We start from the raw sequence: 16,473 nt of genomic DNA, 5'->3' as shown, positions 1-16,473 counted from the left end.
CGTGACGACAGATGGTGCTCAGTGGTTGCTTAGTAACGTGATGTAGGATGATGTCATAGGAAACGAGCTCAATCCTCTGCTGACGGTAGTCATGTGTGTGAGCCGATGGGAAACAAACACATGGGACCAGAGATGTAATAATTTGTGCAAGAAATTATAAATATGAGAATCGCATCTCATAAGCTTTCGTTTGAATATATTATAAAATATATAAAAGAGAGAGACAGATGTGTTATACTAACAGCAGGGGTGGAATGACTCGTCTGCAGTGTTCATCAGAGCCAGCAGGGGGAGACAGACAGAACTAACAGTGGAGTGAAGGGTCCCAGAGCAGAAGATCATTCCTGCTGTCAGAGCCTCCCTGAAGCACACAACCGCCCATATTTACTCTTCAGAGACACCCATCTGTGTTCAGTAATGTCACCTGTCCAGTCGCGTGGGGTCACGAGGTCACAGCAGATCAGGCGTGTCAGAGACAGGAGAAAAATGTGTCCAATGCTGATCGTTCAGCTCATGAAACATCATTCCACACACTTTCGAATTTATTTTATTCCAAGGACAATGCATATTAACATGACAAGTCAAAATATGCCAGAGTTAGCCAAGAGGCTAGTTTTCATCTGAAGTCCTAGGCCAGATGTACAACAGGCAACCTGAAAATACAATGCAGATACAACAATTTAATCAAACATAACAGAATATAACAAATATAACAGACCCTACAGTTTCCGAAAGTAACAGAAAAAAAAAAAAAAGAAAAAGAAACACAGAAAAAATAAAAAAAAATAAAAAATAAATTAATGTTGACAAATTTGCATACTAAAAAGCCAAGTTTTAAAAGAAGAGCGAAATTCATTATAACTATTTATTTCTCTAACTGACGTTGGGATGTCATTCCATTCTTTCGAAGCTTTAATCGAGAAGGCAGACTGACTAAAAGCAGTTTTCCTGAAATTAATATCACAGTCCCTTCTAAAAGTTCCTCTAGTGAGACGACTGTTTTCTGATCTTAAACTCAGAAACTCACTAAGAGGAGGTGGGGCCAGGTCATTGAGAATTTTATAAGCTAAACAGCCATTTGAAAACTTAACCAAGTTTTCCCAACTCAACAGATTATATTTTAATAAAATCTTACAGTGATGAAAGTGACGTGGTTTCTTATCAAAAATTTTTAACGTTTGTTTATATAAAGTCTGTATTGGGAGCAAGGCGGAATGGTTGGCCTGAGACCAAGTAGTCAAACAATAATTCATATGCGAAAATATCATAGAGTGCATAAACATTTTGGCAGCTTGGGTAGACATTGAATTCCTAATATATCGGAAATTAGATAAATTAAATTTTATTCTCTTAACAGTATTTGAGATCTGAGAATTAAACTTAAGTTTGGAGTCAATGATAATACCAAGATATTTAAATTCTGAGACAATTTGAATTTTTCCACCATTAATAGAAATATCCGGATCAACTGCAGAGTTGGTGGTTTTACTAAAAAACATACCAACTGTTTTGGAAAGATTTAACTGCAGGCTACAGTGATTTAACCATTCACTAATTTTAACCATAGCCTTCGTAAGTTTGGCTGCCACTGCTGCTTTTGATGTTCCATGTATATATAAAACAGTGTCATCTGCATACATTTGAACTCTCACTTCTGGGCACGCACTTGGCAAGTCATTAATATACATGCAAAACAAAAGGGGGCCCAATATAGACCCTTGAGGCACTCCAGTGGACAACTGAAGAGGTTCAGAAAGATAGCTGCCAATACGTACAGTTTGTGATCGTTTAAAAAGATAAGATGCTACCCACTTTAGAGCATTATCTGAAAAATTAAAATGAGATAGTTTAGACAATAAAATATTGTGATTAACAGTGTCAAAGGCTTTCCTAAGATCTAAAAAAATAGCTCCAACAACCTTGTTCCTATCAAGCAATGATTTAATATTTTCGATAAAAAAACAGTTTGCTGTCTCAGTGGAGTGATTTGTCCTAAATCCAAATTGTAATGGATGAAGGGAGAAAGCTGAATTATTCAAGTGATTCCTAATCTGTTGAGACACCCATTTTTCTAGAACCTTGGATATTACTGGCAAAATACTAATTGGTCTATAATTGGAAATAATTTGTCTGTCTCCTGATTTCAATAGAGGGGAAACAATAGATAATTTCCAGGCATTTGGGAATTCCCCCAGAGAAATCGATTGATTAATAATTTTTGTGATGGGGATAAGCAAGGACGAACCTAATTCTTTCAACATTGTATTATCCATACCAAAGACATCTTTCGCTTTAGAAGTATTAAGTGAACTGATTAAGGATTCTATGTTTCTTTCAGAAGCGCTGGAAAACACAAGGCTGTGCTCTGAATGACAAGATAGGCCACTTACTAAAATCTACGTGTGAGAAACCCTGTGCAATAGATGCAACAGAGTCTACAAAATAGTTGTTAAAAGCTGTAGCAACCACAGTTGGATCAGAAATACTTTTTCCATCCAGCACAAGATCAACAGGTTTTCTGTCTTTATGTTCCTGCCCCAGTAATTTTTTTAACTGATCCCAAATCATTTTTGAATTGCCCCCTGCATTATTTATAATGGTTAGAAAATAGTCAGCCCTTGACTTTCTTAACTGAGATGTCACTTTATTCCTCAACATTGCAAAACGGTGTTTATCAGTACTTAATTTTGAGTTATTAGCCTTTTTTTTTGCAAGATCACGTTCTTTCATCAAATTAAGAATGTCAGCATTAATCCATGGGAGACTATTCTTATAATTTCTGTTTCTAAATTTTTGGGTAAACTCCTTAATAAAATACTGTAGTCTACTTGTAAGCACTGTACTACCATCATGTACATCTTTCCCAGCTAGCAAATCACTCCAGTTAAACCTGTTTATTTTATCTATAAACTGATCCCGTACTTTGTTGGGTATTCTATATACTTCTTTCTCCTTAACAGTTGAAACACAAAACCTTCTGCTAGTTAACTTTCTTGTCACCAGAACTAAATTATGGTTTCAAGAGACAGAAACTCCATTAAACAGGTGTGAGGTGTGTGTTGTGAAGAGGAATGTGATCTCGGACTTTAATACAGTGCAGATCACTGTAAAGACTGTAAGTCAGACTCGTTTTCAGACGTGTGCAGTTTAACACGTGTCTGTCCGGACTAAACTCCATCAGCTGGATCTTCTGTTTATCTGAATCAGAGCAGTTTGAGTTTGTTATGAACTGGTGTCCATACAGACCAATAGCTCTACAATCTTAATATGCTGATTCACTCTATGATCGTTGTCAGTATTGAATCTGTAATGATGACGAAGGTTTCTTGATTCTGAGACAGCAGGTTTGATGTCCTCTCAAACACAGATCAGTGTGGTTCTCCAGATACACACCTGCTTCATCGCTCTTTAACTAGACACCTGCTCTCTGCTGTTTCTGATGCTTCCAGGAAGCTTTAATGGTTTCTCTGAATGGCAGTGAGGTCACGGAAAGAGTGACACCTTCAGCCTCTTGCATTATTAATAATCTGACACCCTCACTGTGCTTTAACTCACACTCAGAGGAAATGAATAACTGGGCTTTAAACTGACAGAGAAACAGAAAAGAGAGAGATCTCCCCTTCCTCTGAAAGTCACGTGACTGACGTTCATGTACAGGTGTGTGTGAGCGTGTGTGTGTGACTCCGTGATTTTGCCAAGTAAGACATGTTCCTTGATCAACATTATTGTCCAAAAATATCAACTTAACCCCATCCCTACCCCTAAACCCTAACCCATACTTTATTCCTAAAATCAGAAGGAAATGATGGCTGATTAACAAGAATGTAGAAGAATCTAACCCTGATTGTAAGCCTAAAACAGATATTTCCTGAAACGTTATATATGTAATCTGATTGGTTGATTGGAATATTGATCCAGGAACATGTTATACTTGTGTGTGTGTGTGTGTGTGTGTGACGCTGCAGTCTCTTCACACAACAGCTGATCATCAGGTGAATATTCATCTTAATAAAAAGACCAGTTCACAGTTCACTTTTTTTATTTAAATCCGAATTCAACCAGCATGTTTAATATTAGTTTATACAGTTTTAAAGCTTGATTTTATAGTTGATTGTCTTTCAAATACAAACAAACACACAACAACAACAACTACTAAATATCAGTTCATTGATTAAGTGTTTCCCTGAATCACCAAAAAGTTATAAAGATTATTAAGAACAAAAAGGTCATAAATAGCAATAAGGAATGTAAATATGCTATTGGTATGAATTTCATGAAACCATGTCCAGGTCCAGTTTCCCCCCAAAATCTATTGATAATTGTAATAATAATTGCATATTAGCTTATAGCAGCTAGCATTAGCATTAGAGGCAGTACGGTAAATGCTATCATCATGTTTACATTCTTAGACTTCGACTTGATCAAGTGTTTTGGGCTGAAATATGAGCCGGACGTGTCTCTGAATTGCTGCAGAACAATAAATAAGCGTCTGATTAGTTTGACTGATGATCTGGTCTCTGTCAGGACTCAAACGTGAAGGACTAACGAAGAACAATCAGCAGGAATCATGAGCTGGAGTCTGAAAGGGCAGCGAGGCACAGTGGTGAGGATAGTTAAACACAGAGTCTGTTTGTTCGGTGAACCCCTGGGTTTCCAGATCTAGAACTTGGTGCATTTGGTGGATCCGTGCTCCGTGTCTTTCTCAGGCAGCATGTGGACGGTGACGTCTCCTGAGGGAGGGACAGGGCTCCCGCGGTACACAGTGGACACTCCGGAGGGACAGCAGGACAGTTTGAGGCACGCGGGCGACACACAGGGGACTTCGCAGCGCTCCGGTTCTCCATCAGCGCTCTCCAGCTGAACCGTGACGCTGTGGACCCCGGCGCGGTGGAACAGCTGCTGGATCTGTGCGTGAAGAGCAGGTCTGTCCCAACACACTTCCTGCGGCTCAGAAGACACTTTGACGTGCAGCGAGGCCACGTTACGTCCTTTAGCTATCTCCCAGACATGAGCCTCATGGACGCTCACCACGCTGGGAAGTCTGCACACGCTCTCCACTGAGAGAGAGAGAGAGAGAGAGAGAGAGAGGGAGGGAGAGACAGAGAGAGAGAGAGAGAGAGAGGGAGAGGGAGAGGGAGAGGGAGGGAGAGAGAGAGGGAGGGAGAGGGAGAGGGAGGGAGAGAGAGGGAGAGAGAGAGAGAGAGACGGAGAGAGAGGGAGGGAGAGAGAGAGAGAGAGACACTCAGCATCAGCATCAGTGAGACAGGGACATCTCATCTGTACTCTAACATCAGGGACTTCCTTCAGCCCTCAGAATAATCTTCCAATGTTTTATAAGAAAATACAGGTTAAAATGCAGCCAATCAGAATCCATCCTGAGCACTTAAAGGGACAGATGACCAAATTGAAGCTCACTTACAACATTAACAATAACTGCTGGTGTGCATGCTAATACATCATTCTTTGAAGAGCCAGAAACAGAGCTGTGATAAATCCCTCATGAAGCTGACTGGGTTTATCCTGCGTGTGTAAAAGGTAATGTAAGCTGTGCTCCAGATGATGCAGTACACCAGGGTTCCTCAAATCACTGCAGAGTTTAGCTCAGCCCTGATCCACTCATCTACCTGTGGTTTCTAATGATCCCAAAGACACTGATTAGCTGTGATTAGGGCTAGAGCTAAACTCAGCAGGAAGAGGATCTCCTGGCTCAGATTTGAGGATCCCTGCACTACACTATAACTACAGCTGCAGAACTCCAGTAATTAACACTGTGATGGAGCAATATTCCTCAGGGCTGGGCGATATATCGAATATTAGCGATAATATCAGAATAATTTTGAAAATGTTGTGAATAGCGAATATTTCAAATTCAAGCATACTTTCCCAAAAGAACGCGGCAAACGTCCAAAACCTCAACAATTACTGTACACTCCTCTACTACACGAACTCTCATGAGTGCGGTTGCCAGATATCAAGAGTTTAAATCCCTGAATCAGAGCTTCATTGTTACTTAAGCCCCTTTCACGCTGCATGTTGGAACCGGAAAATTGCCTGAACATTGCCGAGTCGCCTTCTGTGTGAACGCAAACACATCCCGGGATTGATTCTGAGATTGAGATTCCTAGCAACATAACCGGTTTCAGTCCCGTTATGAACGCTGTCTGGACAAAAGCCAGATCTAATGCCGTGTCGTAGTGATGACGCATGTTATCGTGCGACTCTTTAATCAGGTGCTCTGAAGCGTTTTCGACTCATTACACGTCACGCACTGATGTCACGTGCGCATGCAAACACTCGCTCCTCATTGAGGAGATGATCTGAAACACAAACGAGCCGGAGTGTAGCATCTGAATGAAAGCGTCATCGCTCTGTGTTCTGTCATGAGATCTCCGCTGTATTGTCTGTGATGCACTCACTCAGACGCTGATGTTTGAACAGAAAAACATAGACAATGGCAATGTGGAATCACTAATAGGAATTTAACTTTTATAATATTTTTCATTTGTTTTACCAGTTTTCATAATATAGACAGAGAGAGTGTATAAGTGTTTGGTATTAATATATATATATTAGTTAAGAAATACCTGAGTGTTTAATCCAATAGCTCCCCATCTGAGAGTGTTTTAGTGGCAGTGGGAACATAGTTTAATGCCACAGAGCTTCTCTTAAACCAGAGACAGACTTCTGTTCTTAGCTAAAATCTTTAATAAAAAGAACATTTAAAAAACTTATCCCAGTTTAATTATTTCTCTTTTTTTATTATTATTGGTTAAATGCAAAAATATTGAGTGATATATTGAATATCATAAAAATTTCGAAAACTTTGAGATTTAGTATTTTTTTCCATATATTACCCAGCCCTAATCAGGGCTACACTTGATCATTTTAGGATTACCACACAATCTAAAGATCCTAAAGATGTCGAAGCATATTGCAGGGGTATGTGAGCTGCTGTAAAGAGACAAACATGAACTCACAGACGGTGGAGAACGGCAGGTCCACGGGACTCATCTGCAGCAGGATCCCAGCCGTCTCTTTGACCAGAGGAACAGCTGAAGACATGATGATGGCCACCATGACCAGCGTCAGACTGGGGTCCACGTAACACTGCCAGTTACACGGGCTCTCAGGGGCCAGGGGCCACACATAGAACAGAGCCGAGGCCACCACCACCACCACTGAACCCAGCGCATCATTCAACACGTGCAGCAGCACACCTGCGGAGAGAGAGAGAGACATTACACACACACACACACACACTCAGACCGACGGCTGATGAGCGCTGAGACGGAGCACACACACACACACACACACACACACACAGACCGACGGCTGATGAGCGCTGAGACGGAGCACACACACACACACACACACACACACACACACTCAGACCGACGGCTGATGAGTGCTGAGACGGAGCACACACACACACACACACACACACACCCAGACCGACGCTGAGACGGAGCACACACACACACACACACACACACTCAGACCGATGGCTGATGAGCGCTGAGACGGAGCACACACACACACACACACACACACACACACACCCAGACCGACGGCTGATGAGCGCTGAGACGGAGCACACACACACACACACACTCACCTCTGATGTTCAGGGGAGGTCCATCACTCCCAGTCTTCTCCTGCTGCAGGCCTGTGGACGGATAAGGGACAAGTGTGGAGTGCAGATCCATGACAAACACAACCTCCCAGCTCTGAGAGAGTCACACATCACAGCTACAGCGTCACACGTGTTGTGCAGTCAGCACACGGCACATTAATCTGATTATTCGACCAAAGTACAGTCAGAATCAACACAATACTGTCTTTTAGCAATTAATGCATGCAGATCTGTCCTAGTTAGCACACACACATCGCATTGAAAGGTACATGCAAATAAAATTTAAGCTGTACATTTCAAGAACCACAATACATCAGTATGGTCATAAACAACTTAAACAGATCTCCATTACATTTAAATTAGTTTACAAAAAAATCGACTGAAATAACTTTTACTGATGATACGGCAAAACGGCTGTTCTTCCTCAGTGTTTTTGTATTGTTTTCCAGTACAAATATCTAAAGATTCATACATCAAGACACATTAACTGGAGAAGCGAAGTCTTGTTTTATGAGAAACTGATCAAAATGATGCGAGTTTAACAAAAAAAATATTTGTTAATGAGCTCAGAAAAATTTACTTAATTTAAAGTGACAGATATTTGTTCTTGTTTTAATAAACTCATTTAATTTTGTTCAATTTCAACGACTTCATATTAGCATATTGCGACTGTATCTTGATTTAAAGATGTTTAGGTGTTTGTTCTGGAAGTGCTCCAGCTGCTCTGTGTTGATCACACTTCGGGAAACTCCTGTTCGCTGTGATACTGAAGCCTGATTGGATCATGTTCGTGTGGCTGCACGGACCAATGGCGCTTCAACCCACCAAAAGGGGAGGAGCCAAGTCGGCTCTGAGCGTGATTTCGTCAGAAGCATCAGTTATTGACGCGTGTGCAGCTTTATAATCACGGCTATAACACCAGGTCCTTATCTCAGGGAACAGAGGTTACGTGAGTAACCAGAGCTTTCCTTTCCAACAGTGTCTTACTGTCGTCTGTTGTGTTAATAATGGGGAAGAGCTAGAAGAGCTAAGTTGTAAATCAATTAGATTTGGTTTGTACTACCACACAAAACATTATCAAATCAGACTTCAGTATCACAGTAAACAGCGTGATTAACGCAACGGGAACAAGACAGAAATACTGAGGAAGATAGTCTTTTTTTTCAGCACATATAACATTTAATGCCATGACTTTATGAATTTAAGAGTTTCTGCTGTGAATTAAGAGCTTTTAACTCAGGGGTGTCAAACTCAGTTCCTGGAGAGCTCAGATTCAGCCCTGATCCTCTTCATCACTGATCCTCATCATCACTGATCCTTTCCATCACTGATCCTCTTCATCACTGATCCTCTTCATCACTGATCCTCTTCATCACTGATCCTCCTCCTCATCACTGATCCTCTTCATCACTGATCCTCCTCTTCATCACTGATCCTCTTCATCACTGATCCTCTTCATCACTGATCCTCTTCATCACTGATCCTCCTCATCATCACTGATCCTCCTCTTCATCACTGTGTGTCAGAGCAGGACTGAACTGAACTCTGCAGGGAGTCTGACACCCCTGTTTTAACTTGTGAAAAAATACTTTTTAAGACCCCCTGAAACCCTGCTGTCAGATCTTAAATAGACATCTAGAAAAATAAGATGTTTATGATTTGGAATTAATGTAAAACTAACTTTCAAAGAGGTTTATGAGATGTTTGCACACAAGAGGTGCTTCTCAGATGAAGCGCTCTTAAAAAGGCATGTAAACAGCTCTGCTAAACGAGAAGCGTTACGATCAGCACCTGTCTCTTCCTCCGCCGCGTCCTCCTCCTCCTCCTTCTCCTTGCGCGGCCCTGACGCGTCCTTCTGACGCCTCGCGCGCAGGCAGCTGCAGTCCTGGAAGATGATGAGCCCGAGCACGTTCACCGCGAGCCCCAGCGAGCCCACGATCAGCACGAGCGGCGGGTCATCGATGGCCTGCGGCAGGGCGAGTCTCTTCAGTGACTCCATGGACACGGAGAAGCAGAGCGCGGCGAGGAACACGGCGTTGGCCAGCGCGCCCACCACCTCCGCGCGACCCATTCCGTACGTGAAGCGCCCCGAGCCCGCGCGCCGCGACACGCGCGCCGCCGTCAGCCCGACGCACAGCGACAGGATGTCCGACAGCATGTTGAAGGAGTCCGACACCAGCGCGATGGAGTTGCCCATGTACCCCGCCACGATCTCCGCCACGAAGAAGATGACGGTGATGACCAGCATCAGGATCAGGCGGCACGTCTTGCCGCTGTAGCGCCCCATGATCGCGTGCGTTCAGCTCGGTGACGAGGATGAAGATGTGCGGGAGATGCGCGGAGGTCTCACTGCATATCACCTGTCGGGCTCACGTTCCCGAGAATGAGTCGGCACTTTTCCACGCGCTGATGATTCGCTTCAGGTCTCCAGTGACTCTTGATTCTGCGTCTGAGGCGGCTCCTCGCTCGATTCTTGTCATTGTCACCTTTGGACACTCATCCAGCTGGCTCTTTTCTGCTGACAGAGCGTTTGGAGGGTTAGTTAGTTCCATGCAGGTGAGCGGGGTTAGTTACGCGTACTGTAAACGCAGTCATACATTAAACAGCTTTTGGCACGAACGAGCTGGATAAGAGAGAATCTGGCATCATAAACCTGTCTTATCTCACGAACTAATTAACCTTCTGCTTGTCAAGATTTACATTTTCTCGTGTCCTCAAACAAATATCAAATAAAATCACGTTTCGTTCGTTAGGTGATGCTCTCTGGAGAATTAAACCCAGAGGAGGATCACGACACAACAACTGAAGACAGAACTAATATAACACACATCACTGCGATTCTCCAGTGCACTGAGTACTTTAAGAAGGAAATAATAATAATAATAATAAACAAATTGGACCTGCTTTATATTAGACTTATATAAGCTAATAAAGCAATTAATTGTTGGTAAAATGTAGCTGTTGTGTTGATGTTGAATTTGAAAACACTGGGGGGGGGGGGGGGATCAAGTAACAAGTACAATGTATAAATACGTATGTGCACAAAAAGTGCATTGTATCAATTTAATAATTTAAATATAAGTAAAATGTAGTTAAGTACACTTAATATAAAGTGGGTCCAGTAAATTAATTAATTGCATTAAGAGGCTTTGTCTAATTAAATATGCACTTATTTGCATACATCCCTTAACACAGATCTGAACATTAGCAGAAGCCAGGATTAAAAGTCTTTGAAGAGAGTTTGTCTTTTTACCAATCCATAAATCAGAAAATACTGTCAACAGACAGAAAACAAACACATTTGCACCATGTTTTTAGGAGTAAAATGTTGTAGGAATCAGTGTGAATGAGATATGATCTAACCTTCAGAATATAGAGAGGAATAAACCTGTCTGCTGTTTAAGATAACAACTCTAAAGATTGTAATCTACAGATGCTTATAGATAAAGTGCAATAAAATAATCACGTCAGTGTGTGATGGGATGCTTTCTTTCCACGAGTCTGAAAGAACAGACATGATACAGAAGCAAAGACTGAGCAGTGCATGTAAAGCAGAGGTTTAGTCTGCCGATGTGGTTCAGTGTGTGTGTGTTGTGTGAGAGTGTGTTTGTGTCTGTATGTGTGTGTTTGAATGTGTGTTTGTGCGTCTGTGTGTGTTTGTGTGTGTGTGTGTTGTGTGAGTGTGTCTGTATGAGTGTGTGTGTTGTGTGAGAGTGTGTTTGTGCGTCTGTGTGTGTGTGTGTGGGTGTGTTGTGTGAGTGTGTCTGTATGAGTGTGTGTGTGTGAGCAGCAGGAAGCAGGTTCTCCTCAGCTGTACGTGCTCAGGGCTTGAATGGCAGCGAGTGTAAGCTGAGAGCGGTGTGTCACCTGTAGTTAGATCACAGGTGATCAGTGTGAACGTGTGGCTGAAGTCCAGCACATCCTGGTTACTGATCTACACTGAGCTTTACTCCCATCTGCTGGAGCACACACACACACACACTGACACAGAGCTTCATTCACATCCACTGCATGCACTAACATCAGTGTTACAGGATCTAGTCATCTTTATATCAGCTAACACTGATCATTACCAGCTCGGCTCCATTCAATAAGATTCATACTGTAATCACGTATTAGATGCACAGAAACGAATGCTTTAAAAGTGTTCTTCAGTGTTCAACTAATGTTAACAAATGCAACCTTTTTGTAAAGTGTCACTGATTTCTTGAAATACTGAGAAAGGAAGAGAAATTCCACTTTGGGAAATGATTTATTCTTCAAGTCAGACATCAAATATAACACAATGAACTTCATGCTAAATACACAACTGAGCTTTGGGATACAATAATTAACAGAAGCGGCTTTAATTAAAGGACAGAGAAGCAGAAAGGCTCTTGCTGGTACTTTGACATCAGAAGCAAACAAACACCGAACAGAATCAGAAGCATGTGAGGAATTCGCTCAGAGAAACAGTACAACAACGTTCAACATGCTGAGCTTAAATTCAGCAGAACGGAGGAGATTTAGAGACCCGACAAATCCACAAAGTCTGGAAGGAATCACAAATGAACACGAGAATCTGTGAACACTAACACACTCCTGTCCAACTGAACAACACTAAAGGTGGTTTCTAACAAACTGGAAACAGGACAGCGTCTGTCCTCTAGTTTATCAGCTGAAACTACAGATCTCAGATCCTCCTGCTAAAAGCCTGTTCAACCAGAAAGATGTCCAGATCTGCTGAGTGTGTATCCTGAACCGGTTGGGTCACATGACTGTAGGAGAAACACCTCACCCATGGATCAGTGATTAAAGGATAATAAAGAAGGTCTTACTATAGCGGCTAGGGAGCTCTCTTTAGGAAACAAACAGAGAATTTGTGGAGAAATCTACATAATTTCAGTATTGATTCGGTACATTCACTAGCTCTTGTTTCCAGATGAAGGTGCAGATGTTATCTATCAACACTAACACTAACACAGCAGATCTTACACACGAAGCCTTCAGATGCCAAACCATCCAGGTCTGTCGGAGATCTCGTCTTTTAAATGAGATTTTTGTTTAGGGCTCCTATGTTTAGGTTCAGTAATTTCTCTTTAAAGGCAAAGAAAAGGTTATTAGTCAGTTACTGAATATCTTGACAAAATGCTCATCTAAAAGAAAAAAGCTCAGGTTTCTGCATGTGAAGGCTTCATACGGAGGTACATCTGTGCCAGAAGAATGGACTGTAATGTCCGGTGTATTTGACCAGGTCTGACTATTTTATTTTTCTAATAAGAGTTTCTAAAACTTTCAGATGCCTTTATTCTTCTGTTCTGTAAATGTGAACGAATCTACAGTCTACAATGATCTTTAGTCATAATATTCAGAGATTGTGAGAAACTCATTACTGAATAAATCTGCTTGTTTATCTGGATGTCTGAGAGCAGGAGTTAAAACACAAATGAAGGACAAAACCACAGCAGACAGACAAATACTGTACACAGCCGTCGACGCTTCTGGCACAAACTGAACTCCATACAGAGGGAAAGTGTGTGAAACATGGGAGAAGAGACCATGAACGTGCACTTCTGTCCTATTACTGACGCCCGTGCGAGCGCAGAGCAGACGGTCGGGTCTGTTTTAGCCAATTACAGAAGAGATGGTGCATCTGAAGCTCGTGTTTATTGGTGAATCTAGTGTGTGGGTGTGGCCTAACACACATCTCAGGAGGCGTCTGACGGGACGTGCTCCTCGAAGCCCTCGCTCTCTCGCACCAGCGCTCGCTCCAGGATCACACGGCCCTCCTTGTAGCGCTGGCTGTCCTCGGTGGCGAACTCGTAGATCCAGCCCAGCTTGCTGTTGCAGTTCTTACAGCTGACGTCTCGCACCATGTGTCTGCCGGTCAGCATCACACGGTCCTGTACCTCGCTGTACTGCAGGTTCACCACCTGAAACACATCACAGACGTCAGCATCAGCGGCGCTCTCGCTGCGTTAGCATCGGCCGGTCGCACACGTGCCTTGTTGAAGAGGAAAGCTCGTCCGGTGGCGCCGGTGAAGCGTGTGGAGATCAGCTCGGAGCGGTTCGTCAGGATGGTGTCACAGTTAGCGCAGGAGAACAGGCGTGTCCCGCCGATGTGATCCAAGAAGATACGGCCCATGATCCACACACACACCTGTGAGAGACACACACACCCACCCAACCGTGAGAGTCATGCAGCGTCACACACACACACACACACACACCAGCAGCGCTTCTGCAGGACAGAATAAACCTCTACAAGAGCAAGTGAAGAACATGAAGGGAATGGAACTCAATACAGTCTCTAAATGTAAATGTCTTTGTTAGAAACACATTCAAATTTAACATCCAACAGATCTTTATTTACTTTACAAAAACACACTGAAATATCATTTACTGTCCCTTCTGATCTCACGGCGACAGCGCTGCTCTTCCTCTTCCTGTTTCTGTCTTGTTTTCCAGGACATGTGTCTAAACATCCTCAAATCAAGACACATTCACTGGAGAAGATCAATGACGTAAAATACATCTTTTTTCTGAGAAACTGATCAAAATGAATAGATATCTGCCAGTGGACTCAGAAAAATCAATTTAATTCAAAGTGAAAACAAGCCCATTAACAGATATTTGTTCTTAAAATCACTTCATCGTTCAGTTCCTCAGGAAAGTCATATCTTCACTGTGCATCTCCAGTAAATGATTCTTGATGTAAAGGTGCCACAGAATGCACAGATACAATATTTTAAATTATTCTCTGATATCTACAAAGAAGTTATGTGGCTTATAGAGCCTTATGAAATCCCTTTTATTAACTCCTAAATTCTGTTTTATTTTTTATTTTTTTACAAATTCATTTTTTTCTGTTTTCATTTATCTGAATTTTTGGGAAATGTTGTTTGATTATTCCTTAAAAAATTACGTTCATTTCATGTCAGTATTAGCAGTAGGATATGTACATTCTGCCTAAAAACAGTAATAGCACAATGTCTTCAAATCAAACCGGACTTTTATTTTGACATGTTACTGTGAATGCCTGTACTGCTCTGTGTATGTGATATGAGGCTAGTTTTACTCAAATCAAACGGTCAGAAGCTCATGAAGTGACTTGTTCTGTAGATTCAGTTCTGGAGATGTTCTTCATGTGTTTACGTCCTCATTTAGAGACACAGCAGAGTCTGAAAACACCACGAGCGTCACACGCTTCAGTGTGTGTGTGTGTATTTAAATAGACTTTTACAGCTCAATAGTTAAAGATACTAGTCCATATCGTGAATTGATTGATGTGTAATGACCTACTTTTGAATAAAAATTAATTCAAAATTTGACTAATTCCATGATATTCCACATTAAACTGTGAATTCAGTTTTATAACTAGACACCGTGATTCTGTCTGTGTTTTTGACATCGCTTAGGTAAGGGCAGAAAGGGTTACATATCCATTTAAACCCTATGATTTATCCCTAGAGTGAAATGGTCAGTTTTTGCCTTATTTGGAAGGGTCATGAATAATAATGTTGAGCTCTGCTGTGATTGGCTGTTTCACACTGACGCTCAGTTTAGTTGCTCACACAGCAGGAAGCCTAACCCTAACGCTATTAATAACTCACTTCGGAGATGTGCGATGATCTCACCTGCTCTGTGTAAACTACAGCAGAACTTACACACATTATACAAGATCAGATGTTTGTCAGTGATGCTCAGGATCTGTCAATCATTCTCCATCGTCCTCAGTCATCTCTCTTTACTCTGTGTATGTGCTAAGTGAAATCGTATGTACTGTAATATACAAGGCTACTGCTAGCAAGCAGCTAACCATGTCCCTTTAGTAACTCGTGTTATTTTATTGGAATGCGGTTTATTTGTTTTTTGCGCCTTTCTGAATACAGACACTAACCCATCCCTGCATATCAGATTAAATCACATAACATCAAGAGGACAGAAGAGTCTGACACTGTCATGTTAAAGAAGGGAAGCAGTAGAAGCTGTTGTAATGAAGCGCGTGTGCTGTGTGTTCATCTGTCCGTCGCGCCGCATCACAACAACAACAACAACACCAGACAGAAACAGCAGACAGAAACACTGCAGACGCTCAGCACGAGTAAACAGCGGAATCAAAGTAAAGCAGCTGGTTAACTGGTTAGTATGAGATCAACTCTTACCAGCCGCTTCAGGTCGAGTGTTTGTTTATTCGCGTTCAGCTGGCGTTGCTGTTTTCTTCCAGCCCTTCCTCCAGACTTTATATCAACATCCGGCGCGGTGACGTGCGCGACGATGACGCTGTACGTGCTGGTGCACGTGTCACGACAACAGCTGTCTGGACGTTCATAACAACACGTGATACAACATTACTATAGAAAAACATTAGAGAATACACACACATATATATAATCATATATTGTACTATGCAGCAATCTTCAATAAAAGCGTTTTAAACTTGGACTGTTTTATCTGTTTTGGACTTTCTGTGTGTGTGTGTGTGTGTGTGTGAGAGAGAGAGAGAGAGAGTGTGTGTGTGTGTGTATTTGTGTGTGTGAGAGTGTGTGTGTGTGTGTGTGTGAGAGAGAGAGAGAGAGAGTTTGTGTGTGTGTGTGTGTGAGAGTGTGTGTGTGTGTGTGTGTGTGAGAGAGAGAGAGAGAGAGAGTGTGTGTGTGTGTGTGTGTGTGTGTGTGTGAGAGAGAGAGAGAGAGAGAGAGAGAGAGAGAGAGAGAGTGTGTGTGTGTGTGTGTGTGTGTGTGTGTGTGTGTGTGTGTGTGTGTCCAGCAGGGGGCGCAGCGGGGTTCAGTAGTTGGATCATTATGTCTCTGAAGGTAAGAGGAGTTTATGTTCATCTTCAGCGCTGCTGTTCTTCTTCTCTT

The 16,473-nt window shown here is 42.2% G+C and overlaps 2 protein-coding genes across 2 annotated transcripts; both read right to left on the bottom strand.

Moving 5' to 3' along the window:
- Positions 1 to 4,021: 4,021 nt before the first annotated feature.
- LOC128025808 (zinc transporter 10-like) lies at positions 4,022 to 10,367 on the bottom strand. Its single transcript, XM_052612336.1, has 4 exons — positions 9,425 to 10,367; positions 7,616 to 7,666; positions 6,978 to 7,217; positions 4,022 to 5,057 (listed from the first exon to the last, which is right to left on the bottom strand). Exons 1-4 carry the CDS (start codon positions 9,918 to 9,920, stop codon positions 4,660 to 4,662), a joined length of 1,185 nt encoding a protein of 394 aa, XP_052468296.1. The 5' UTR covers positions 9,921 to 10,367; the 3' UTR covers positions 4,022 to 4,659.
- Positions 10,368 to 11,866: 1,499 nt separating this feature from the next.
- Positions 11,867 to 13,760, bottom strand: LOC128025819 (protein yippee-like 5). The gene is made up of 2 exons (XM_052612348.1): positions 13,617 to 13,760; positions 11,867 to 13,545 (listed from the first exon to the last, which is right to left on the bottom strand). Exons 1-2 carry the CDS (start codon positions 13,755 to 13,757, stop codon positions 13,321 to 13,323), a joined length of 366 nt encoding a protein of 121 aa, XP_052468308.1. The 5' UTR covers positions 13,758 to 13,760; the 3' UTR covers positions 11,867 to 13,320.
- Between the last annotated feature and the right edge of the window lie 2,713 nt (positions 13,761 to 16,473).

This window comes from Carassius gibelio, chromosome A13, assembly GCF_023724105.1.
Source record: "Carassius gibelio isolate Cgi1373 ecotype wild population from Czech Republic chromosome A13, carGib1.2-hapl.c, whole genome shotgun sequence".
NCBI lineage: Eukaryota > Metazoa > Chordata > Actinopteri > Cypriniformes > Cyprinidae > Carassius > Carassius gibelio.
This window is presented reverse-complemented; position numbering and strand designations above follow the sequence as displayed.

Excerpts from the sequence above, each read along its gene's own strand:
- LOC128025808 (XM_052612336.1), bottom strand. The coding sequence starts at position 9,920 with ATGGGGCGCTACAGCGGCAAGACGTGCCGCCTGATCCTGATGCTGGTC. Across the intron at positions 7,667-9,424 it reads CGCGGCGGAGGAAGAGACAG|GCCTGCAGCAGGAGAAGACT; the intron begins GTGCTGATCGTA and ends ATCCGTCCACAG. Across the intron at positions 5,058-6,977 it reads CCTGCCGTTCTCCACCGTCT|TGGAGAGCGTGTGCAGACTT; the intron begins GTGAGTTCATGT and ends TCTCTCTCTCAG.
- LOC128025819 (XM_052612348.1), bottom strand. The coding sequence starts at position 13,757 with ATGGGCCGTATCTTCTTGGATCACATCGGCGGGACACGCCTGTTCTCC. Across the intron at positions 13,546-13,616 it reads GAGCTTTCCTCTTCAACAAG|GTGGTGAACCTGCAGTACAG; the intron begins GCACGTGTGCGA and ends GATGTGTTTCAG.